Source organism: Syngnathus leptorhynchus, chromosome 10, assembly GCF_054491065.1.
Source record: "Syngnathus leptorhynchus isolate UIUO chromosome 10, UIUO_Slep, whole genome shotgun sequence".
In the NCBI taxonomy this organism is placed as follows: domain Eukaryota; kingdom Metazoa; phylum Chordata; class Actinopteri; order Syngnathiformes; family Syngnathidae; genus Syngnathus; species Syngnathus leptorhynchus.
Genome location: NC_141204.1, coordinates 7,276,677 through 7,301,618, shown reverse-complemented (window position 1 = coordinate 7,301,618; position 24,942 = coordinate 7,276,677). Strand labels below are relative to the sequence as shown.

Below are 24,942 nucleotides of genomic sequence, written 5' to 3'. Positions count from 1 at the left end.
TTTTTTTCTTTAATTGAATCTGTCTGGAGATGAATGGGTTGATCCTGATGGATTAGTCGGGTTTCCTTTTACCCACACCAAAGAAGACCTGCGTCCCACTTGGGCAGTTATTACTTGTAAAGAAAGCCTAAAGCTATTGTGTGCTGACATGACTGAAAAAAAGACAAATCCAGCACTTTTGTTTTATTGATTGTGACACAAAAACAAATACAGTGACAGATAGATAATGGTCCATTATCTGTCTTCTTGAATTTTACTGTGCTTCTGATTGTCTGATAGGAACTTGCGATTTTCCATTAAATTGGCTTATTTGTTTTTTTTTCAATGATGTTTTCATTCCGATTTCCTGTGCTTACACAGATCTATGAATATCTTTTTGTTTACATCCGTGCTTATGTTTACAGACGCCTTTGTTGTGGGTGGAATGCAATTCCTAATAAATTTATGCCGGGGTTTAATCTCTGTGAATCTCTGTGATTAGACATGGTGTTTTTTTGTTTTTGTTTTTCCAAATGCATTCTATAAACAAATCACAGTAGGATGGAAATATTGTGTTAAGCTCATCTCACTGCCTCCTCAGGGAAACATCTCAAACACTGTGAAGCATATCTGTTGTTTCTCACTTGCAAGTGAATCAGTTTCTTCTCTGGCCGCTTCGTTCTTTGTTAAATGTGGATGATGGCGTAACGTCAGCGCACAAGCTCATGTCTGGTAACTATATGTTTAATAACTAGAAGTACTGGCTCATCATCATTTAAGTATTAGTGCTAAGCTTACTTATAGTTCAATCTCAGACCCAACGTTTTGCCTCATGCCAGACAAAGTCAATACTAATAGTATGAAGTCATACACATATGATACAACTAAGTCAAGCCACTTTGAGCTCTTTAAATGAGCTCATCAGTCCCCCCATTTCCTCTTTTTCCTTTTTTTTTTTTTTTCTACATATGGGGCACCAACCATTCATTGGTAGGTTTTATACAAGCAACACAAAAGGACTCTCTCCACGGGTAAAATATGGGGGGTTCCTATTTTGAGTGTGATGGGATGTGTGTGTGTGTGTGTGTGTGTGTGTGTGTGTGTGTGTGTGTGTGTGTGTGTGTGTGTGTGTGTGTGTGTGTGTGTGTGTGTGTGTGTGCAAGTGCACGGGAAATCTTTGACACCTCGTCAGTCAAATTCAGTCAGGATCACTTTAAGAAAGTGTGGTACTACTGTCAGAGGATAGCGACAGTGTTGAGTAAGAAGGGAAAAAGTTTTTGTTCTTTTGGCGGGAGGGAACTGCAAAATCCTAGGTTGCTTTCCATTTGTATTTCTCCAATGTGACAAATGGCATGACACTCATGTCTAATTAGGCTGTGTGTTTGCTTAAGAGCAGCTGGGACTCCTGCATAAGGTCTGGCATGATGCCGCCGAATGAGCTGAGGGGTGCCGTGTGGCGTCTGGGTTGTGAAATTTCTCCTCGGGTTGAAAATCATGAAAGTCAGAACGGCGGCATAAGTCTTAACTCTTCTGTTTTTTTTGGAAACACGTCAGCCTGATTGCACTTTGATGTGTATGTTGCCTTTTTGTTAGGCTAAAATAAGATTGTAAATTGGTCATTATTGCAATATTGCTTCTATCGGGTGTTGGCCACTTTTAATGGAGGGGGCACACCCTGGAGTTTAGTGGTGTGATTAATAATAGTGATTGGTAAGCATTTTTTGTGGCATTTCTAAATATATTCAAAACATTCACTCCTCCACCACTCATTGACTCCAATATTGGAAAGAGCAGGAAGGAGTGAAATAATAAAAAAAAAAAACATTTTTTTGTGGTTTTAGATGGATACCAGAGCTGCTGACATTTTTAATTACAGGAATTATTTACAACTCAAATCAACACACTTTGTGGAGAAGAACCAGAACCTTGCTTTAATCAGAACCTGACACAGCAGCAACAAAATTATTGGTATCTGCAATCTCGTCACACTTCAGATGATCCAATTATTCTCGTCAACTGAAACCAATTTTCCGCCCTTTCTTTTATTGACAACCGCCAATTATTGCAACAGCACAACCAAAGTCAACTAAGAAGGCATCCTTCATTCTGTATTTACTTGGTGTGTGGAAAATGGTTTTCATCGTATAAATCTGACCCGTAACTAAGCTTTTCTATATTTCCACACAATCAATGTATGACGTATTACCCTTGTGAGTTATTCTATTTAGATAAATGACCCTGACTGAAAAAGCCCCGTAGGGATGTTGCACCTCACGGTCCCCCATTTCTCTTAATATATACAATTGAGAGCTTTTGGCGTTCCACAGCTTGCAAAGCACTTAGCTTTATGAAATCCATTTGACCTTAACTTCAACCAATCACTCTTTCTAAATCATTTCATTCATCCCTAACGTTCAGGTTAGACAATACGTGTTGTGTAAATCATAGCCCCCTTTTTTGCAGTCCCGTTACCGTAGCGATGAGCCTATGAGAGGCTGGCCTTTGACAGGAGCACAAGTGGTGCGATAAAAACATCCTCTCGCTTACACATGTCCAACAACACTAAAGCTGCATCAGTAGAAGAGGTCAAAGTGCATCCGTGACCCTGCTGATAGAACACTTCTGTGTGGTCAAGCGGGGTCAACAGATCAGAGAAGTAAAGTGGAAGGTCAGGCTGAAATGACAGCGCACCACCAACATACACGAAATGTATCCATCAAAAGTGAGAGCGTCACTTCCATCTTCTCTTGTTTTAGACTTTGTGTAGTTTTATCACAAAAAAAATCCCATCGTTGGAGAGAATTCTGTACTTCATTTAGTGTGATGGAATTTCAAAATAAAATGACTGCCCTTGATAAATATATGATGTTTGCCTCATTTGTTATTCCCATCATAAAGCATTGATGTTGTTTCACTCCTCCATCTGTTGTCACTCATAGCGTGTTAGCACATTCCAATATGGAAACTGCTATTTGGGAGAATTCTTCCTGTGTGTCCTCCGGAGAGTCCAACGTGATTTGTGTGTGTGTGACAGGTGCTCGCACAAATATATGCATGCTCGAGGCATGCCAGAATTGTTATCGCCACGAAATCAAGGTCACCACTTTTACCAATGAGAAACTTTGCTTCATTCTCATCACATCAAGACGTTTGTAAAAGCCAAAATAAACCACTGAGGCGTTTCTGTCATCAAACTCGCCTTTTCCAAAAACACTGACAAAGAAATGCTGTTGTCATGAATCACTTTTGATTCAGAAACATACAAGCGACTAAAAATGGATTTTCCCTACAAGCATTTTTTATGATGAGGTTTTCGACAAAGCCAGTTGTTATTGGACAATTACAACTTTGAGTATGACTACAATTAAGTTTCCCTTGCAACAAAGCATTTAAATACAAAACAAATGGTGAAGCCACAATGAGCGGAACAGTGATGACATCATCGGAGAAATTGTCTTTGTATGTGCACAAATATGATTTTTTTATAAGCACATCCCCCAAAAAATCCCCATACAATTTACATTTGATTTGCAAAGATGGAATTCAATTTGAGAGACAAACAATGGAAAATCTAAATCCACAGACGTGAATTTCCCAATTTCAGCAAGGTTGTGCTTTAAACAGCATGGAATTCGTTTTATCGTCATTTTTGGTTTGATCTTTTATCGCCCACAGAGAATTTATTTGACTAATTTGTCCCTTCCTGGTGCCATTCTTGCTTCCTCACAAATTGAACCCACTCACATCCCACATTTCCCAGACATGACTTTTAAAAGTCTTCCTCATACACTGTACACTATCAGCTGACAAGATCGCCAAGTAGCTTGTCCTTGATGGCGCTTCTCTTGTCATTGGCGCAACGGGCACAAGCTCGGCCGCAGCATGGAAACGCTTAAAGAGGCTGAAGCGTGGCCCTCACCCTGACCACTGCATGCCACTCCTAAAGCACAAGCATGTGTAAAGGATTTGGGTGGATAATGACTTCACTAAAAGCAGGCGTAACCAATAACTGTCTTCATGGAGGGGCGTAAAATAAGACATGATTACGCTCTCTTTAGTAGAATCCACAAAGTAATCGTATCACTGATAATCTGTCTTAAAAAAAAACGCCGCAATTGTCTTTTGTCGACTGAGGAAATGGCAATTATTAGTATTATATATTCTGCCTCATATTATTTGCCAGTCATGTAAACAAACCCAACCTAAGACAAAAGCTCAAATATTTAAAAAAAAAAAGTATCACCGTATGATGCAACACACGAGCTGGAAGAGAGAATTAAGGTGCCCTCAAGTTGCATGCTTAATATATCTTCGAGTTTCTCAGTAAGTGTTGAGACGATAATGCGCTTGTCGTACCAAACACACACAAGCAGCCTTGCCAGTTACTTGAATCCTGTTAAACCTGAAGTTATATCCAGCAAATGTCACTTTATTTGGTAACGATATATGTAAGCCATGACTATGTTTAACTGCTCCCCAAACAGTAAAAGGATTTTCCTCTTAATCCCAAACAGACCCTCAATGTCAGTCGGAGTGATGAAAGGTTACAGTGAGCCCACATCCATCGAGCTCCATACAGCGTTTCCTCGTCTTCTAAGAACCCCCGCCATGCTCGCGGGGATCTTCAGAATTTGCTGCTTCCCCAGGAGGACTACACCAGATAAACTTTACAGCCTGGCCAGGTTACTATGAAAGTTGGGTTTTTTTTACAGAAGAAATGAGAAGCATACTTTTGTGGCTGATGTAAAGAAATAGCAAAATGCACACGTTTATCAAAATTCCTCGGACATTTTGAAAATATTTTCTGATTCTTCCCTCAGATTTAAATTCCTGGAGGAGCACACTACATGGGAGAACGGCTTAGAAGACAGACTGACGTTTTTCATGCTGGAATGTGAATGTAAATTTATGAATGCCAAGGCCAAACTTACTTTTGCTTACTCTTGTCTATTTATTGTGCAAAACTTGCTGGCAGTAACTATGTGTGGATGTTTGATGGAAGCACTTTTTCTTTCCAATAGAGCTCGGAGTAAGTCAGATGATGTCAACAAGTCGTGAGGTGACCTCCATGGGAATTAAATCTAGAGTGGACATGATTTTTTTCATCGACCCATGGTAATACAAATTGGAGACGTTTTTTCCTGGTTTTGATAGACACCAGACACCCACACTCACTGACATTCTCTGTAAGCACACAAGTGGCAGAGGAGTGTGAAGTTGATGAAGAAAAGGAGGAGGTGAATGCTGGCTTGATAACAGGGTGAAAGGATGTGTGTGGGTTCACAAGTCAGGTTGAGGCGTTATTTTGACACATACCAATTCCAACTTACAGCAGCATTAGAGTTTGGGAAATTTGTAGAGGGCTACAAGTCACAAGTACCACCCCTCTGGCTTGTAGTTAACTGCTACATAACTCACTTTTTAACACACAAGACTTCTTTTACAATGCACACTGACCTGATATTGTAAACAATGTTTTTAGTGGGCTGTTTTTCTGTCATCATTGGGGTCTTCCATGTCAAATAAACACAGAGTGGAAAAGGCATGTGTGTTCTTCAAGTCCAATGTAGCACATGAGGTGACAAGAAAAGACATTTATCGAAAATAACCATCTTTATTACACCTGGTAGGGTAAGTAATAATTCATAATAAATGTTGGGGTATTGAACATTTTTAATTTGAAAATGTTACTGATTGTGCACAAGCTGCATTCAAGGAGTGACCACAGAGATCTCATATGCAGATGAAAAAAAAATACATCAATAAATTAAATCCACAAACACCAAGATGTATACACGATGGCACTGATATAATCCTTCTGTTGCTTTGATCGGAATAAATGAGATTTTCAGTGAATAATGAAGGATTGGTTCCTAAATAAAAACGAGCAAATTTAAATCTGTGAGTCGTGAATTACCCCAAAAAATAATTATCCCTTACACCTCAGAATTTGTACTTAAAACAATGGAGTCAAATCATTCAGTCTAGAGGACATATTACCAGGGTGATCGGGACTCATTGTCTGAGAATGTCTGCACAAGAGAACCCAAGTGAACTTTTAGTCACCATAACAGCCATACTGGAGATGGCGCTAGAGTGACTCAATCCAATAAATGCTGCAAATAACCTAGATATTAAGCCAGATACAAGTGAAACTGGTACCTTAACACAAAATGGTCTTTGTTAGAGACTTTAAGAAGATTTACATAGATTACCTTGGGCCTTACTAGGAGAGGGAGCGTGTGTATGCTTGCATGCTTGTGTGCGAGGATCTCACAGCTCATTCCAAAACGCCTCCGCTGTGTCTCAAGAAACGTACAGCAGTGTGCGGCCAAGCCTGTGTCAGCTCATAATGCAGAGTGCTGTTTACTCCTTTTCGAGTGGGGGGCTGCACTCAACTTGGATGAGAGAGGACGGACTGTGCATTACTGCAGACTTGAGGGAAACATACAAAGTGTTTGTTGATAGTTTGGTTATACTGAGGCAACCAAATGAGAAAGGGGGGGGGCGGGGGGGAGGAGATAAGGGTCACTAAATTCTGCGATTTAAACGTGATTGATTATACATGACTAATATGGCTGTACTTTTGAGATAAGATTGAGTTTAATTCAATCTCTAACCATGCACATTGTAAATCATATTACCCAATGAAATGAATGCTTGTCATTCATCCATTCAAGCCTCCCCAAATATGTTGTTTATTAGGAAAAATAGCATTATGTATTAGGGTACTTTATAAATCGGGCAATAATGATGGAATGATGATAGAAATAAACCATGTTTACCCATTTTTTTTGCTTCAATTCAATAACTATAGCACTGCTCCTTCTATTGTGCAAATATAATACAGATATAGTGATACACATGAAGAGGAGTTCCACATCTGACTCAGTAAATTGGTGAAATATTGATCATTTTTTGCACATGAAACTTTTAACAGATGCTAAGTTTTGGAATTTAACTATAAATGTGGTAACTATGGGTATAGTTGGCTGTGGTGTAGAAATATAACCAGAATGTGTGCATGTGACTTTGTGTTTGCGTGCATATTGTGTGTGCGTGTATGTGTGGGTGAGAAAGAGAGACTGATTAACAACTGGGTCATTATTGAGGCACAAACTTGACCAGGCTAAGAGGCTTCAAGCGTCACATCACAGCTCCACTGAGCTAAGGGTCAGCTATGTTTCCAGAATGTTACTTTGTGATTACCAGCAATTTCAGATAGCATAAAAAGAATTGGTTAGATTTTTTGGGGGAAAGATTTCTTGGTGTCATGGACAACCCAGGGAGCAGTTGGTGGATTATGGTGGAGATTGCCTGCAGGATTCTTGGCATCTCTACAGCCACAGGTAGGATAATTTGTAATGTCTGATGAAACAAGTTAGACTGTAGACTGAGCCTTACTGCAATGTGTTCTGTTGCTTTTAAGATTCTTTATCAGAGAGTCTGAATTTCACGAGGCAAGGAGTGTTGCAACATGCTGTTCAAAGCTGTTATCTGATTCTGAATCTGTGCTAGAATAGCACTCATCCATATTAAACAATACTATTTCAAAAGTCAGCTCTGAGAAAATAATAAGCCTGCAGCTTTGAACACTTCCTGTCATACAATAAAGAAAATAACCCAAATACAGATTTCTGGTCTGTTCAAAAGGTTCAAAAGGTCAAATGTAAGTCAGAAAAATAATACAAATAAGATGGCTGTGGACAAGAATGGCAGATAGCCTCGATAGCTTTGTCGAATCACAAAACATCACACCACTTGATGTTGCAGCATGGAATATGGCCATGCATGCTACAAGTATCTCATATTTAATCAAATATGAGACAGGTAGAATGGTCACTCAAAAAATATCTAAGTCTATCCTCAAATACAACAAAATCACAACTAAACTAGAGACAGTGAGGGAAAAAAAATTGCTTGGCTACAATTCCTGATCCCCTACTCGACAAAGTCGTTAGCTACTTTAATTGAAATAGTTGCCAACCCTGCTCCTTAATGCAGACATGGCCCATTCAGCTAAAGTCTCCGCATCCAGCAGGTTTACTAGCCTTACTTGAGCTCATGTGGTTTTATACACTCATGATCATACCCTGCGTTTGCACATTTATGTGTCTGTCTGCCTCTGTGTGTCTGCAAAGGACAAACGAGGTTCACCTTTATGTTGATTTTCAACTGCTCTGTATGTATGAAGTGTTTATTCCTCTCACACCCTATAAATGAACAGCAAGCTTCTAGTAGCATTCTCCTGATCTAGTGCTGATTGTATCACTGCATTTCTGCCTCGCCGCTCATAGAAAATGTTTCCATGTGTACTCCGCATGCATGCCTCGCTCAAAAAGGCAAAATAGAATCTTTATTTTAAAATATTTCCTCAATCAAAACCATAATTGTACTCCAGTTAAGTATTACGTTTTACCGTCACTGTTTCATTGTTATTTGTTTGTTTCTTTACTGTAAAATGAGCAATTATTATTAGGTCATTATCATTCTAGGCAGCAGATGTCGCTGTTTCCTTCGCCAATGGCAAGCGTTGCATTTATGGTAGCAGTCTGACGTAGGAATCTGCACAACTTGACCGTTTCTTTTTTTTTTTTTTTTTGGTCTTTGGGTTGAGGACACAGGCAGTTGGACATTTTTCAGCTGCCAATTCAAGAATTGCATTCTAGCTGGTCTTCCAAAGCATACTTTCATTCAGACTAAACAAATATATGATGCAGAACAACAGCACAATTGATCATTCATGAAGTCAGGATATAAGATAAGAGGAAATGCAGTGATATCGTTTTACTAATGGTCGCGGTGTTGAATGCAGGGTTCAAATCCTAATTATGAACACAAGTAAAACATTTGCGCAATTCAGTGACTGACATCATTTTCAACTTTTGGAATGGATGCAACATTGTTAGGGTTTACCTCAGGTTCACTCAAGCGCGTGAATTAATTTAATATTCCATCAGCACCTGAACATATCTATAATTAAGAAAAGCACATCTACATTAATCTTGTTTGTTTTATAGTCATTGAGGGGCAAGAAAAAAAATATTGTAAAGACCACCCTCATGCAGAAAAACAATGAAAAACGTCAATGAACCAAGTCTGACACCTAGTGGACAAAACTTGCAAAGCTCCAAATGAAATCATTGCATTCTCTTTTTCAGTGTTGTGTGCTGTAGGAGTGGAGACCATCCAACAGGGAGACTTCAACAGCCTTGGCATTTACCTGCTGTAAGATTTTTTGGGTGGGATATTGATGTTTCAAAGTTAATCTCGTGGTGGCCTACTTATGTTGTTTGCTGTTTATGTGTCTCACGTTCAAATTAACGCTGAGCCACAGGAAAGCTTCTCCCAGAGGAGAGCTGCAATCTAGGTTGTCCTCGAGCAAAGCTCATGACTGTTTATAATATGATTTCCAAGAAGAGGCTTTCCATGTGATGAGTTTGATCCCAGGGGGCTTTTGTATGGTTCATAAGATGGGAATCTGTTTTATAAAAATTGTTGATGATTACTGGTCCTTTATTCAAAGAAAAATCTAAACTCAGACACAATCTGACATGTATCAATCCGGTACTTGCTGAATGCAAATGATTATTGTTCCTCACCAGAGTATCTTCTGTTGGCATCATGATATTTGAGTTGGCCTATTACCTGGATGCACTTCTGCTCATGTGCCTGCCGTGAGTGCACAGTTTTATTATCTCACCATCCATAAAATGATAAAAGGCTGAAATGAGGCAAAGTGGCTACACTGATGCTGACGATGAATTCTCTGCCATCTCCGCAGGTGTCCTCCTGAGTGGCAGATCTTTACATTATGGGGAAAGATGGCAAAAGTTGAAGGCTTCCAGAAGTTCCTCTATTATTCCATAATGTCCATCGTCTGTTTCCTGCACCCTGTGCTTGTGTGGCATGCAGTGATTCCGGGTAAAATTAAGCTGTCCATAAATTTATAACCTTAAACCTTGAATATACCTAAATACCATTTAGATATATTTCTACCATCCTAGGGGCAATGCTTCTAGTGACTGCCTTGTTCAACTTCATGCTCAGCAAGAAAACAAAGACCGAATCATCTAAAAGGTCGCAGGAGAGTTACAGCAGCCAAGGCCCCACCACAGTTTATGCGATAGAGGGGGTCGACCCGAACGGGACGCTCTCCTTCCTCAGCGCGATGACGGGGAAAAGAGTTGCCCTAGCAACCAGGAACGAAGGCAACGGCCTGGCCGGGAGTGGAGAAGAGAGCTTCCAGGCCATGCTGGAGTTGGAGCGGACACCAAATGAGAGGAAGAGGAAGGATAGGAAACCCACATGGATGAGAGGGAGGAAGGAGGTGCTGGAGAGGGAGATGGAGGAGATGACAGGGTTTGGGGATTCAGAGCCAGAAAACACCTCGGACACTGCACCTATGATCACTGGCTGATCGGCTCTGCCCGGCAAATGTTGGGTTGGTGCTGAAACTGTACAGTACTTGAAATAAATGAAACATTATTAGGTTTTTGAGCAATGACTGTTAGTGAAATGAGGCTGCATTTAAATCTTGCCTGCAATTTTAGCACTGCTAACTAGCCCTCATTGGGGATGGGCCTTCTACCTGTGCCCTATATGTAACAAAAAGCCAAAGAAAAAAGCAAAACGTGCAAAAAGTTAATCCTTTGAGCTTTTAAGTTCGTCTCATGACATTTGCTGCCATGGTGTGAGCAGTTAGAATTTTTGTGTGACTTCAGAGGTGTAAAATGTCCCCCAATATCAGGTCAAATTGTGAATAATACCATTTTAGAGGGTCCACTGCGTCTGTTTTATATTCACATTTGCTTTTACCGGATGATTTTTTATGATTGGCCAATTTATGAGACACATGGTGCCTTTTAGTCTGATTCAGTCCATATTTGCAAAGCCTGAATAGAGCGGGGCAGCCACATTAATGCAAAACAATCTAATCTAGTTAATGTTTCATGCATTATTTATTAGGCAATAAAGTGGATTAAGTGTTTCACTCATTCAACAACACTGGTGGAAATCTGTGTCAATGTGACCGGGAAAAACTGGAATTAAACCATGCGCAGGTGTCAGAGTCGAATTCAAGTCGCCTCATTGTGTGTGTTTAGCGAGTGTGAGTGATCACCATGGCAACCGTGCTCCGGGATGTGAGACCAGACACTCCAAACCAGTGAAAAAAATGGAGTTAATATGTCCAACACGGTTATGCACTATTGACTGTGATTTGTTAAACATATTTAACGACAGACGTAGGCAATAATAAAAAGCCTGCTTTTCATTTATCTCTTTTGTCAATCCGTCTCCTTCCTGCTGCGAGTCTTCTTTTGTTCAGGCTGTAAATCAATATTGTCTGCCAAAATACTTACACTGCAATCTTTTGTTGCCTATCTGGAGCTTTATATAGAACAGGGCGTCTTGATGAGCACAACAATGACACATTTCAAGTAAATAGCCTGCAGGTCAAGTTGGTCAACCTTTTAATGTATTCATATGTATGTGTGTGTGTTGAGCACACTGCATGTGATATGAGATGTTCTGATGCAGAAAATAGTGAGAATTTGTGTGCAGTTCACTGAGGTCACACAATGGCCCATGCTCAGCCTACCCTCATATAATGATCTCGATGAGCAGCTGATTGGTGCCAAATAAATTGTTGAGCCATTTCCATTCGTGTTCTTTTCTGAGACTTGACTCAACAAGTCACTTCCTTTAAATTGTAAATCCCCATCAGGGAGGGTGAGGGAGGGTCTTCCTGCAGGCTTAGTTTTTGTTTTCCCTATTACAATGGCTCAGATGGAAGATCCGGGATCAAAAACAGGATGGGAGGAATACATCTCGGACATGGCCGTGGTGGCTTTTTTTCCCTTTATTCAGAGAATGGGTGTTCGTTCTGGCGTGAGGGGATTTTCACTCCAAGAAAATAAAAGCTAAAAAAGAAAACCTAATTTGTTTCTTTTTATTTCATTGTCAGGCATTATGATAGACAGAAAATGACAAACCAAATCCAAACTGACTACTTTTTAGCCACAAAAGAAATTCACAGCAGCCCTCCATGAATCTTGAAAACAACAATTGTGCTTGAATAAGCTGCAGGGCCTTGATTGCACCGGAGAGTGGAATGCAAAGCTAATACAACAAGGCCCGCCTATGCCCAACGCTAATTGGTCAAATTTAATCAACGCGGTCTGTTATTGGCTTATCTTGGTGTCAGTTTCTTTGTGCGGCTTTCAGATAGAGCAGCTCCCAGAGAGAGGGAGGGGGGGGGCAAGACTATAAGCGGTGTAGTCCTCACGAAGGAACACGGAGACCTCAAGTGCCATGGTAAGAAGCTTTTAGAGTTGACAACAAATTAGCAATAATCTATTGTCTATTTAATTGTAAATTAAACTGCGGATTGCATAATTTAACAAGAGATGGTCTTAAGTTGCTGACAGTGGAAGAGGTGGTTGATTTTTCCGCACAATTGTTAAAGTGCGTCAACATTTGGTTTGTGCGTAATTCTTGCACAAAGTGGTGGATGGGTGGATGGATGGATGGTGATTGCATGGATTGTTGCCGGTGTAGGTGTGATAATTGAATGCAGCTCTCGCGATGCCTCTTTGTTCACATGGAGCATAAAGAAAGGGAAGATAAGACCTTCCATGTGCACCTTTTCCCAATTCAAGCCTTTCTCTGCTATTGTCAACGTTACCTTAAATGATTTATAGGAATGGTAACCGACTGGGAATGCATTTAAATGTGTAAATATGCACGAGGGACCGACTGACGACTCTATGTGGCCAGATTTTGAAGTAATGCTATTGATCTGATTTTCATAGTTTTAATAAAGATGATGAAAAATTGGATTTCTGAGTGGTTTTGGATAAGAATAACTCTGAAAGAAGCCAGATTTTGTCATTCTTACTTTGACTAAATTTGCACCAAAGGGTTTTATTTATTGTTAACAAGCAAGTAATTTGTTAATAGTAGTTTGTGACACGAAACAAATAAAAGCATTTTAGATTCATAAAATCCACACGTAAAACTGCTGATTTAAAAAAATGAATGGAATATTCCTTGTGACAGGGGTGTTAATTAAATTCCAAACACCCTGTAAGGCAGCAATAATGCAGTGTAAAACATTGACCCAGTTTTCTGGTGTCACAAGTGACATTAGAAATAAAATGATGATCCTCGTGAGCCATGTGTCGTGAAGATGAAGCGCTCATTTGCATCACTTTTCATACTTATGTCGTTAACCACTAGGTGGCAGCATTGTACCATCAACTAGTGTTATAGTTACCAGCGCTAACAATAATATACAGTGGTCTCCAACCTTTTTTGCGCCACGGACCGGTTATAATATTTTCATGGACCGGCCTTTATATAAATAAATAATACATTAATAATAATTATATAAATACGATTAAATAAAATGATACAACTGGCATAAAAACAAAGCGCATAAAAATAAAACTCAACATTATGTGTCTGCTCCGGAGCTTTGTTTGGTCGCTGTAACCGCTTGACTGGGGAAACATGTCATGTGACCGGGACGAGCGTCTTGACCTGAATTAATTGATTGTCGATAATATATATATTTTCTTTTCTGTGTGACCCTGTACCAAATGACCCACGGACCGGTATCGGTTTTCTTTTCCCACCATTTGGCCAACTCTCATACTGTATTTGCTCGTTTTGAATGGTTTCTTTCTAGTTCTATGGTTATCGTCACAATGATCCTTTTTACCAACTGGCACCCTTCTTTGACTTTGATGTCACTATACAAAAATGAAAAGTCCCCTTAACTACTGACCCTGTTATGTATGAAAAGGGGCCTTTGTTAAGCAGCTCACTTTCGCTTTTCATTCACCACTAAGCTCTGTCTGCAATCATTTCGCAATCCAAATATACAAAGATCAGTTTAATGAAAAACCAGGCAGGTTATGACACGAGCATTGATTCTTCAATGGCAGTGTGAAGTGATTAAGTGAGTGCTCGTACAAGAATGTGAGTGGGAGTTTTGGACACTATTAACAACTCACTTTCATTGTTCCATATCTTGTTGCATGAATGTCTTGCAATATATGAAAGTAAACAAAACAAAAACATAATGTAATGAGATATAATGACATGTCATGTCACAGAGAGCTTTCTGTCTGTGGAATCTTTGCCACTTTTTGATGTTTGGATCAAGAAGTGTTCCCCCAACTGACTCACATCCTGTGGTTTATCAACTACAGCCAAGGTCATTTGACCTCTGACATCCTGCTGTGGAAGAAATGCTCTCATCCCATCCTCTCTTTGATCACAAATGACACTAAGATACTTTTAAAGTTGTTTATTCACAAACTAACATCTAAAATGTTGGTATAAATAATAAATAGCACACTTACACAAAAACAATATTGACTTGTTAAAGCTATTGAAGTTAATTAACATTTGGCCTCCAGGGCTTTTTAGTAACAAATAGTCTCTTACTGCTAAAATGTATAAATGACAATCTCATTTCAAGCAGAATCTGACACTTTGGCAGAAAATGACACAGTCTTTTGAATGGCCCTGATATCAGCATGTATCTCAAAGTCCAATGTACACACCACTCTTGTATAGCTGCATGTTTCCACTACTGGCGTTAATTTGAGGCTCTTCCGCGCTGTCGAGAACGCTGGCGCAGACCTCTTCTTCTCTTTCTCCTCAGACACAACTTCACGTTGCGATCCAGAGACCTCGCTCTAGAAAGCAAAAAAATAATAATAATTATATGTAGCTTGAAAGTTGTCAAGCACAGTACCCTACTTGGACAAACAAAACAACATTCAATGTCTGTGACCTATGACCTCATGCAGTATGAGTAATGCATAGTGCTCTCATGTATAGAGGTCAACGTCCATTTTTAACCTAAATTGAAGGATTACATGGGGGTTGGGTGAGCATAAGCACATAAATGCATTACAAAGGCAGTTTTTTCCAATAGCTATGAATTAGTGCATATGCATTCATATAACTGTGACATTTGGAGTGAACTTGCATATTTTAAATTGTTGAATGACCTAGCGCAGCTACACTATCTTGTGCACCTCCATCACTGGAAATGGCACGTTTTAAAAGAATTACCAATTTAATAAATGTTCACTTAAAAATATTTTGATTCATGATTCATTTGCATTGCATTTCACCACATGATCTTTTGACATCCTTTCTTATGTTATTTTCAGCAATTTAAACTCACTTAAAAATATTTTTGGACTCCATCTTACCTATTCCAGCATCGAATCAGCTGTTTTCCCATAGGCGCATCTGGACTCAGACAAACGGGCTCATCGGTGCTCTTCAGCGTCACTCTGTAAAACACGCACGCACATGCACGTTAGGTCACGTGAATGTGTGCGTGCTTGTGCGTGTGTGTATGCAGCCGTGCAAACTTACATCACAGTGACTTTGTCGCAGTTGGGGTTCTTGGGGTATACGGTGAGCTCCCTCAGTCTGCCTCGCACGCCAGTTTGCGTCTCAGGACACAAACATCTTCCCGGAACAAACGTGCTGTCTGAACAAACACAAATAACAGGATTAAGCGGTGTGTGTGTGGGGGGGTCACTCGGTGTGGTGAAGATTAGTTTACGCAGACACACACAACTCGACAAACCATGGAGACAGTCAACAGCGGATGTTCTCACCTGTGTTCAGCGCACACCAAGCAGCCAGCAAGATGAGCTTGCACACTGACTGAGGATTGAGCCGCATGTTTGACGATGACTGAGCCTTGACAATGATCTCCTGAACCACACGCCGCTTTTTTATACTCTCGCGCTCCTCCCCCGCACACTCAAGAGCTGGGCTTTCCGTACCCGGAAATTCCCTAAAGCACTTTCCTTCTTTGGATGCTGCAGAGAACCTGGACACCATTACTTTGCTTCAGCCCTCACAGCCTTAAGGACATGTTTAATAGTTTTTCCACTCTAACACCGGATGGAGAAAGTCCAATTTATATTTTTCCCCATCATGCGAGATTATATGGACTATAATGTAGACTGTTATCAGTGCTTCAGTACAATTAAAACGGATGTTTTTCAAAATAAATGAAAAGTTTGCATGATTCAAAGTAAAAACCACACTGTGCAACCAGAAGAACACCATCCGCGCAGTGAAGACTCATGTTTTGTGGTTGTTTGTGTCCAGCTGGAAGTAGGGCCACTTTTTGGTTTCCATGTGTGTGCCAGAAAGATGACACTGATGAGGAATTCCACTGTGCAGCATGATATCGATGTTAAGCATCAAACTAAATCAAGGATGTTCTTTTATTGGGGCATTCAAAGCCCAGACCTAAACCCAACATTTGTAGGACGAGTCCTGTGCACAATTGTGGATCTCTCAGTCATGATCCAGACTGAATCATCAGGACTCAGAAAAATATTCACTTTCTATTTCCAGTAACTGTGGGTATTCCGTTTGATTTATTTACCTATTTATTTACTTTTAAGAGAAAGTGCAGAGAACAGGACTGACCTGACAATGACACAGGTCATGTTTTATTATGCTTTGCCATTGATAGTTACAGTCTGTTGCATTTGCTGGCGCTGTGTCAACAAGACCATGTGATTTACCCTAAGTGCCTCTCGCCTGTTTTCGATCTGTTCATCTATTTGATTGCGTGATTTACCTTCTGTAATGTAATATTTTTTTATTATATGTCTTTTAAATACATTGTACAGAACTTTACAAGTGTAAAAATTGATCAATCTTTCTGGGATTATTTGGAAGGCCATTTGTGAAAACTGCCTAGTAACAAATTATGCTAATACTAATATATTCTTTTTGACCACAGCTGGACTCTCATCACAATGGGAGAGCATCAAATTTACGTGAAGCTCAATGCAGACAAACAAATCCCCAAGTGAGTCCCATTTACTTGCATACAATTGTGATGGTACTGAATAGACCAAATGCAAGCTGTTGTTCTTTTGTCAGGTCAGACATCCTGTTGTTGCTTCGCACATACAATTGCTACCATGCAGGCAAGAACTTCCAGTTGAGAGCTCATGAGGTAAGACTCACCTATTACAGATATCCAGGATAGGACTTTGGGAAATACCGGTTGTTTATTCAACGGCTGCAGCAGTGGTTTGTGAAATGTACTCATATCAAAAATGAAACCAGTTCCACCGGTGTTTATAGGGAAACAAATGGGATTGAATCAGATTTTGTGCAAAGTATCCACTATGGGCCCCTGAGCGCCAACCACCAAAAATCCCCAGTTAATATGGAATAAAAGAATGGGCCTCTCAGATATGCAGTCATACACCCAAACAAACCACTCGCCAACTTAACCTTTAACTTTAGTGTGTGTAAAAAATGTTTGAGAGTACCGTTATTTGCTTGATAATTGTTCTGTGGCATTTATGGCCAGGAGTTTCCCTTTGTGTGCACCAGTAGGTTGCTGAGTGGTCGACTGCATATGTGCAAGTGTGTGGGGGTGATTGTGGGCAGCAAACTGTGGTCATGTGTCCCTCATATTTGTCTCCCACCAGGATTTTGTCTCATTCTAGGAAAGTCCCTCACATTCCATCTGATGGTGACTATGGTCTCCATAAGTAACAAAATTGCGGCAAAAAACGACATAGATTGCATACAGTGTGCATATTTTGGATTGGCCCAAAAAGTCCCACGCATCCATTCACAGATGGAAACAGATACTACAGTTCTGTAGATCATCGGGATTGCAAGCCCGAGTCTATCTCACATGCATATATTTTGATATTAGGTATATGCATGAATTGTTAAGTATATGATCACTATTTTGTGGAGTTCTCCTATCTTACATAATCTCCGCGATGAACGAGTAACTACTGTTTGTCTATTCCTGTTTGTCTTTCTATTGAGGGTGAATGCTAAATTGTGAACAAACATTTGAAGCATATGAAGACAAATGTGCAAAAAGAGGTCAAGATAGTGAATAACAATCCATTTATCTTGTTGCTTTTTGAGGATGACATCATGATCACGCTGACTGGGTGTGCATGGAGTCAGGTGATGTGTGAGTCATGCCGTGGTCGAACAAGTCAGGTGCAGTGACTTGTATGTTTGGGAAATTGAACACAAACAGTTTTTTGAGTTGAGAATAGGTCCAGACATGTTTGTAGGCTAAGTGTGGAACTGTAACCTGAATGGGGATGATTATGAGGAGGTGGAGGAGGAGCAGGAGGAGGAGGAGGAGGAGGAGGAGGAGAGGTGGATGCTAGAACAAAGGAAGATTCACCTTGCTGGAGATCAATTCATAATTTGTTTTAATTCTTTGTATGCTTTCGTAAAATTTTAAACCGCAACAAAAAAAATTAGGCCAATGTTGTGAATGCACTAAAAAAAGAAACAATTAAATTGTGCACCAATAAAATTTGATAAAAGATAATAAATCTTTCGTTTTTTTCTGTGCAACTAATGTGCATGTTCTAATTCATGTGTAGTGCAATCTAAATTATACTACATAATTATATCCATTCATATTCTATATATATTGTTTTTCCACAATATAGGATCATGGGTGAGGTAGAGAATATGGCAGCCATATAGACAAACATACATTCACAGTCATAATCACAGCTTTTATCGCAATTTAGAGTTCATAATGAAATAACGGTGTTTTAGGGAATATGGGAGGAAGTCCTAGTCCCCATTTGAAACACAGCATAAGGCAAATATGTAAATTCTAATTCTAACCTCGGGATTGAAGTGCAAGTAAGATAAAAATAATAATTGTAAGTATATAATGTACAGTACAGTACTACTGCAATCTGGTCACTGTACTTTCATCAATTGGTGCAAGCGTAGCTCTCTCTAGTGGCTTTGTTCGGTTATTTTCAATTCAGAAGCCTCAGTTGTTGCACCGCCTTTTACCACTAGGTAGCAGCATTTAGCTGCAGGTTTTTTTGTTTGTTTTTTTTGACCAAAAAAACTAAAACATAAGACATCCATGTGTATTCCATTTTTGTCTATTGCTGTTGTACTCATTATGGTCGCCTGAGAATTATGACCTATCCCAGCTAATTATTTTGGGGAAGGGAGGCAAACACACTGGACTGCAGAACATTTAAACTTTGCACATGAAAATGATGTGTGAACTCCTCTTAACTGTGAGGCAAAGTGGCAAGCCACTAGGACTAGGGCATTGTGCTACCCATAGAAGATATTATTTATAGAAAATACACATGACACCACAATAGATGTGCAAAAAAAAATTTAAATTAATGTATTAATTCATTATGCTTGTATGCAATTACCAAACTCTACTTTTAAATGTTTAACAATAAACTTTCCTCCCAAAATTTGTGTGTCCAAAACGTTTACATTTTACAATTTCTTTATAAATGTTAATCCTAAATAAATAAACTGTTGACTAGTTCAGGGTCTCCCCCACCTCTTGTCTAAAGTCTCCTACAAGTGTTTAGGTTATAGCGAAAGTAAAACATTTTCATACACAATATGATTTCAACATTTTAATAGAAACATACAAAGTGCAACAATAGTGCATTCACATTGCTTGCAAATAAATAGCCATTCACTCCATGTACATCCATCCTTCCCGAATATCCAAGTCCTCGTGATCTCGCTTTTATGTAAAGCGCCCCCAAAAGTGCCCCTTCAAGTCCTCATCTGAGCAAAGAGCCAATCCACGGGGTCTTTACCTCGACTGTCTTGTCTCCTGAGAGAACAATCCTCTGTGCCGCTCACACCCGTGCAAGAAGGCCAACAAGTTCTGTGGGCACGCGGGGAGCTGCGAGGAAGTGAGGCCGATACAGAGTGTTTCATCTGAGTCTTGGACAACTGCCTCAGCCTGGGGGGTCTTTGGAGCCTGAAGGGGGCCGAGCTCGGGAGCCCCTCGGGACAAGCGAGAGCTTCAATGCTTTTCATGTAGTCGTCCAGGGAGTGCAAAGACGGAGTGGACTGGCAGGCAGTGGGATGCAGAGGCAAGTCTTCTAGCGTCTCCATGATGGTAGGCAAGAGGGGCAGCGACTGCAGTAGGCGTCTGTGTTTCATGCTGAAACAGCAAAAATAGAATCATCAGTACGTTTGTTTCTCTGTTGAATTACTGTTAAAATCGTAAAAACAGGGATTGTTGTTTTAATGTGTCATTTAAAATCACTGCTGAATTATGATGAATTACATCTGAATTCTAAAATCAAAATGACATATTAAATAAAAATGTTTGTTGCTGTACAACAGTTGAAATATCAAGAATGTATTTAAACAGATTTGTTCTAATTTGCTGGATTTTAAATTTAGCCTTATATACTTTTGATTTGTAATTTATACATACTGTCTTACATTCGCGTATTTCTATCTTAGTAACAAGAAGAAGAAGCTTGCTCACCTTTGTTAATGTCCTTGTGATTTCAAAAGAAGAATGTTGTAGTGCCGTCGTCACAGTCAAACGTCTGACTCGTGGAGTTCGGATCTCGGCTTTATAGAAGCAGCTTGCACCAGGCTGATTAGGCGTGACTGCTAAATATAACTCTGCTGACCTTACGAGAGGTGGGGGGGTGGAATTGTAGAGGGTGTGTACACGCCTGTTGCGGAAACCTTGGAGCAGTGTGTTTGCAGACTTGCTCATTTCATGTTTACATTACAGAAACAATGAAGCCATGGGAGTAATTTGGCCTTCCTTATGGTGACATATAGAAAAAAATAAAATGAAACCTACTCAGCTGCTTCTCTTGATTTTTAAAAACAACTCTTGATTGGAGAGCCACGCACTCGTGACAAGGACACACACGCACTTGATTAGAAATGCTTTTTGACAACTTGTAAACACCAAATACGCTAGTTGCATAACTGCAGATGTGTAAACTTTTTTTTTCTCCAGTGATTGTATTCATATAAAGTGATACGACCTTGTTGAAAACTAGTCAAAATATAGCAGTGCAGCCAAAATATATATTTGGAAATAATGAGGCAGCTTGAAAAAAAGCGCTGTTACTTTTTCCAAATGTCCAAACATGACAACTTTCTTTCGACATTTGACTCGTATCATAAGTTTCTTCGAATCCCCCTCACCCACAATTGATTTCCAAAACTTTAAACAATTTAAAATGTTTACGTTTGACTCACAAAGTATAATTTTTTTACCCTTATCATCCTATTATTGTGCCAACAAGCAACAAAATATTCCCTTTGGAGCTAAATACAGAGAATTTACTTTGAATTGGTCAAATAAAAGATTCCACCTCTGCACCTACAGTACGTGACCCAAAGCACTCCCTCAGACATGACTTCACCCGTGCACTGAATTAAAAGGGCGGGGCGCTCCTCCTCCTTTTTCTCCAAAATGACAAACTTCACCCTGGATCGCCTGTTCTTGCACGTACACCTGACATTGAGCTTTTGTGACAGGATTTCCTCTTTGAGTAACACGTGTGTGTGTGTTTGTACAGGAGGAGGAGGGGGGCCTCATCCTGGAAGGTTTGTTGAACATCCACTGGGGTCTGCATCGACCAATTAGACTTCAAATGTACGACGACAACGAACGACTGCGTCCCAACCGGTACGCCGGCCCTCCCTGTGCTCAACACACAAAAGTACACGTGCGCATTCCTTCGACACTTTAGTCCAACTAACACTTTGCCTCATTGTGCACAAGTATCCCCCACCCTGCATTTTAACACTTGATGTTGAGGTCCCATATAGTTGGCCTACTTTTGTGATCAACTTTATTATAACCACAAAAGTAGGCAAGAGTCAGGACTGGGTGCACCCCGGACTGGTTACCAGTCCATCACAAGACATGCATGGACGTGGAACTGTTATTATTGAATTATTGTCTGTGGAAAATACATCATCTAGTTTCCAAGTGTGTTGAATTAAGTTTTCATACAGCCACACATCAAGGCAAAATGAATACATTTCCGTTATGAATTGGAATTGGGGTTAATAGTCATTTTAAATTATCTGTCGTATCTGTAATTTCATTTTGCTGAATGAAGAATACCATTTACTGCGGGTACATCAATTTGTATTCAGTGTATTCATGAAAATAGTGTATTGTTTTGTTTCTACAGGAACACAATGTCTGTAATTGCAAAGCCACGATCGGCGGAGTCGAATAATAATTCACTGAGCGGGGAAAGTGGATCGGCAGGTGAATAAGACACGTGCGCTTCAACACCCGCCTTACACACACAGACACACACACACCTGATGATTACCGATTACACGTTGAGGAGAAGGTTGTGGCCCCGCTTCACTCTGCATAATTCTGCAATTCACGTGCAGCGGTAATCTGAGAGGCTGATCAGTCCAGACCACGTGTAACCAGACGAAAAGTAATTAACAGCTCTGATCCGATCCAGCTTCGATATGTGCAATGTTGACCTTTTATTGCACATCATTTATAATGAGAACAATAAATGCGCTACGGTTTCAAGTTGATCCCCTGATCTGGAGTTCTGGAGTATTGCAATTCCGATTACTGAACAGCAACACGTTTAGCCGTTTGTTGTTGTTGATCAAGGTTTGGATTTCAACACAATTCCAAATCTTTAAAGACCCTGTAAAGTGCAAATAAACACCACAGAGAAGGGTGTTGTTTACAAGCATGGCAAATTGAAAATTTCAAAGCATAACATAAATTGAAATGTTTTTCCGAATGTGTCCCTGATGGAAAGTTTTTCTGGTCATTTGAAAAGTACCAGTAATTTCCTTTGTTTATTGAGGGCTGGATGTGGAGGGCATGCAGGAGGTAGAAGAGTGTCCACAGCTGCTAAGGACCAGAAGCGACGCTTCCTTCATGCACGTCCAGAGGAGGTCAAGGACAAACACCGCCAGAGACCTGCAGCGTTTACGCACACACAGGTTCTCCATCAACGGACACTTTTACAACCACAAGGTACACACACAGGTGCAGAGGGGAAGGTCTTTCCTGGAAGGATGTTCCTGTACTTGCACTGTTCATATTTCACAATAGTTTGGCCATGTGCGGATTTCACTAATGAGCCCTATTAGGAGCACTTCATCAGTTCCTCTTTGGCTATGTAGTGTGTGTGTATGTGGTCCAACATTATACAGCTGGTTCTTTCCCGGTTTAGACTTCCTGTACAAAATGTTCAGACCCCAGATGAGAGGGAATGACAAGAACTGAGCACAGAAAGTTCCAAACAATTTTCAAAATGTTCCATATATTCTATGATGGATTTGTGTTTATGTCCACCTCCTCGCCAGACATCTGTGTTTACTCCGGCCTTTGGTTCAGTCACTAACGTGCGAGTAAACAGCGCCATGACGACAGCGCAGGTCCTTAATATGCTGCTACAAAAGTTTCGGGTAAGATACTGCATTATTATTATTATTATTGTGTATGCAAGATAAAGGTGCTATTATTCAATATTTGTATCCTTTAAGGTGGAAAATAAATCTGAAGAATTTGTTCTTTATATGGTCCACGAGTCTGGAGGTATGTAGGTTATCATTTTCATGAAGGAAATATTCCATGTGCACTGAATAGTGTATTAGTAATTTCTCAATGATTCTAATTATTTTGGGGTTTTTTTTATTTAGAGAGGACCCAATTGAAGGATAGTGAATACCCGCTGGTGACCCGTGTGCTTCACGGACCTTGTGAGATGATATCCAAGATCTTCATCATGGAGGCCGACCTGGGAGAAGAAGTCACCTATGATGTGAGTGTCATTTTCACCACGGGTGACCTCTTTAAAATGAGCGTAGGCACACAATGGGCTCATTATGTTGAGTTAAATTTAGCACGCTGAGGAAAGGCTGTGAGACTCATCTGACAATGGATGGCCATGTTGTGACTGCACTAAAGGGGAAACCAGATCCTCACTTGAAGGAATGCTCAACTTGATACTAGACAAAAACAATCAAAAATAAATATGATAAAATGGAGGGCTGTTAGTTCAAGGAGTGTGTCTCTCGGGTCACGTTTTATGTGAGAGTGTAGTTGAACTCTTAAACAGTAAAGCAGCTTTCAAGTCGTGTGGAGCAGAAATCCTCTTTGGTTGTCATCGGCATTACTCCAAGTCCCGAGTCACATCCTGTGTACGTGCGGCACAATTCTTACTTTTCACTTACTGAAAACAGCAAGACGCAAATACAAGCTGGAAATGAAGGCCTGGAAAAACACATTGCATCAGAATTTAAAATAAACTTCCCAAAATAAAAGTCCACACTTCAATCACATCTTGAAATTTAAATTCTTCTTCTTGCCTGTTCTCTCTTTCCCAGGTTGCCCAGTACATCAAGTTTGAGATTCCAGTTTTGGACAGCTTTGTGGAAAAGCTAAAAGAGGAAGAAGAGCGGGAAATCAACAAACTGATAAAAAAGTATGTGAGGAGTCTTGAATGCACATGATACAAAGCCCTAGTCTTCATTTAACGTGTCTAATTGTGCTAAGTGAAATCAATGTCCATATCTCCTTCATATTATGAAATCCAAACAAACTTGCCCGTCAATGGCGGCTGTGTTAGTTCAATTGATGCAGTCATATGAGTAACATTCCTGCATCCGGAAGCCAATCAATTTGATGACTTAACTACTACTGTTTATCTCATATCATTCATTAATTCTCATTTATTATTATTATTAGTAGTAGTTGTAGTAGTAGTAATATCATCAACTCTTTTTATTTGTTTTAATCCATTACAAATGATGTGTTTTCTTCTCCCTGTGTAGGTACATCTCATTGAGGTCAATGATCGTCCATCAGCTGGAGGGCAAGACTCACTCCTGTGACCCAGTCTAAAATTTGTGTGGGTTTGTGTGAGTGTATTTGTGTGTGCGCGCGTGCGCATCATGTTATTTATATATATGCTCAATTTTTATGACACATTCTTACTGCTTTCGATTCCTACCTTTTTGTAATTGTAATGTTTTTCATGACGTATGTAATAAAGCAACTTGTATGGCTTTAAAGTCGTTTGCATTTCTCTTCAAAACAAATTTGTCATTGAAAAAATAGAGTCTTATCATTTCCTGTAACTG

The 24,942-nt window shown here is 39.9% G+C and overlaps 3 protein-coding genes across 3 annotated transcripts; 2 read left to right on the top strand and 1 right to left on the bottom strand.

Annotated features, from left to right (window-relative positions):
* Positions 1–7,222: 7,222 nt before the first annotated feature.
* Positions 7,223–10,399, top strand: tmem72 (transmembrane protein 72). The gene is made up of 5 exons (XM_085922593.1): positions 7,223–7,328; positions 9,141–9,207; positions 9,585–9,656; positions 9,764–9,903; positions 9,987–10,399. The coding sequence occupies exons 1-5, from the start codon at positions 7,253–7,255 to the stop codon at positions 10,397–10,399; spliced, it is 768 nt and encodes a 255-aa protein (XP_085778719.1). The 5' UTR covers positions 7,223–7,252.
* Positions 10,400–12,225: 1,826 nt separating this feature from the next.
* On the top strand, positions 12,226–24,862 carry rassf4a (Ras association domain family member 4a). The gene is made up of 11 exons (XM_085922043.1): positions 12,226–12,297; positions 16,781–16,849; positions 16,924–16,999; positions 21,381–21,490; positions 22,005–22,084; positions 22,659–22,831; positions 23,164–23,265; positions 23,344–23,395; positions 23,500–23,621; positions 24,187–24,284; positions 24,634–24,862. The coding sequence occupies exons 2-11, from the start codon at positions 16,797–16,799 to the stop codon at positions 24,701–24,703; spliced, it is 936 nt and encodes a 311-aa protein (XP_085778169.1). The 5' UTR covers positions 12,226–12,297; positions 16,781–16,796; the 3' UTR covers positions 24,704–24,862.
* LOC147050199 (C-X-C motif chemokine 10-like) lies at positions 14,282–15,735 on the bottom strand. Its single transcript, XM_085922236.1, has 4 exons — positions 15,633–15,735; positions 15,385–15,502; positions 15,216–15,299; positions 14,282–14,690 (listed from the first exon to the last, which is right to left on the bottom strand). The coding sequence occupies exons 1-4, from the start codon at positions 15,697–15,699 to the stop codon at positions 14,591–14,593; spliced, it is 369 nt and encodes a 122-aa protein (XP_085778362.1). The 5' UTR covers positions 15,700–15,735; the 3' UTR covers positions 14,282–14,590.
* Positions 24,863–24,942: the final 80 nt, after the last annotated feature.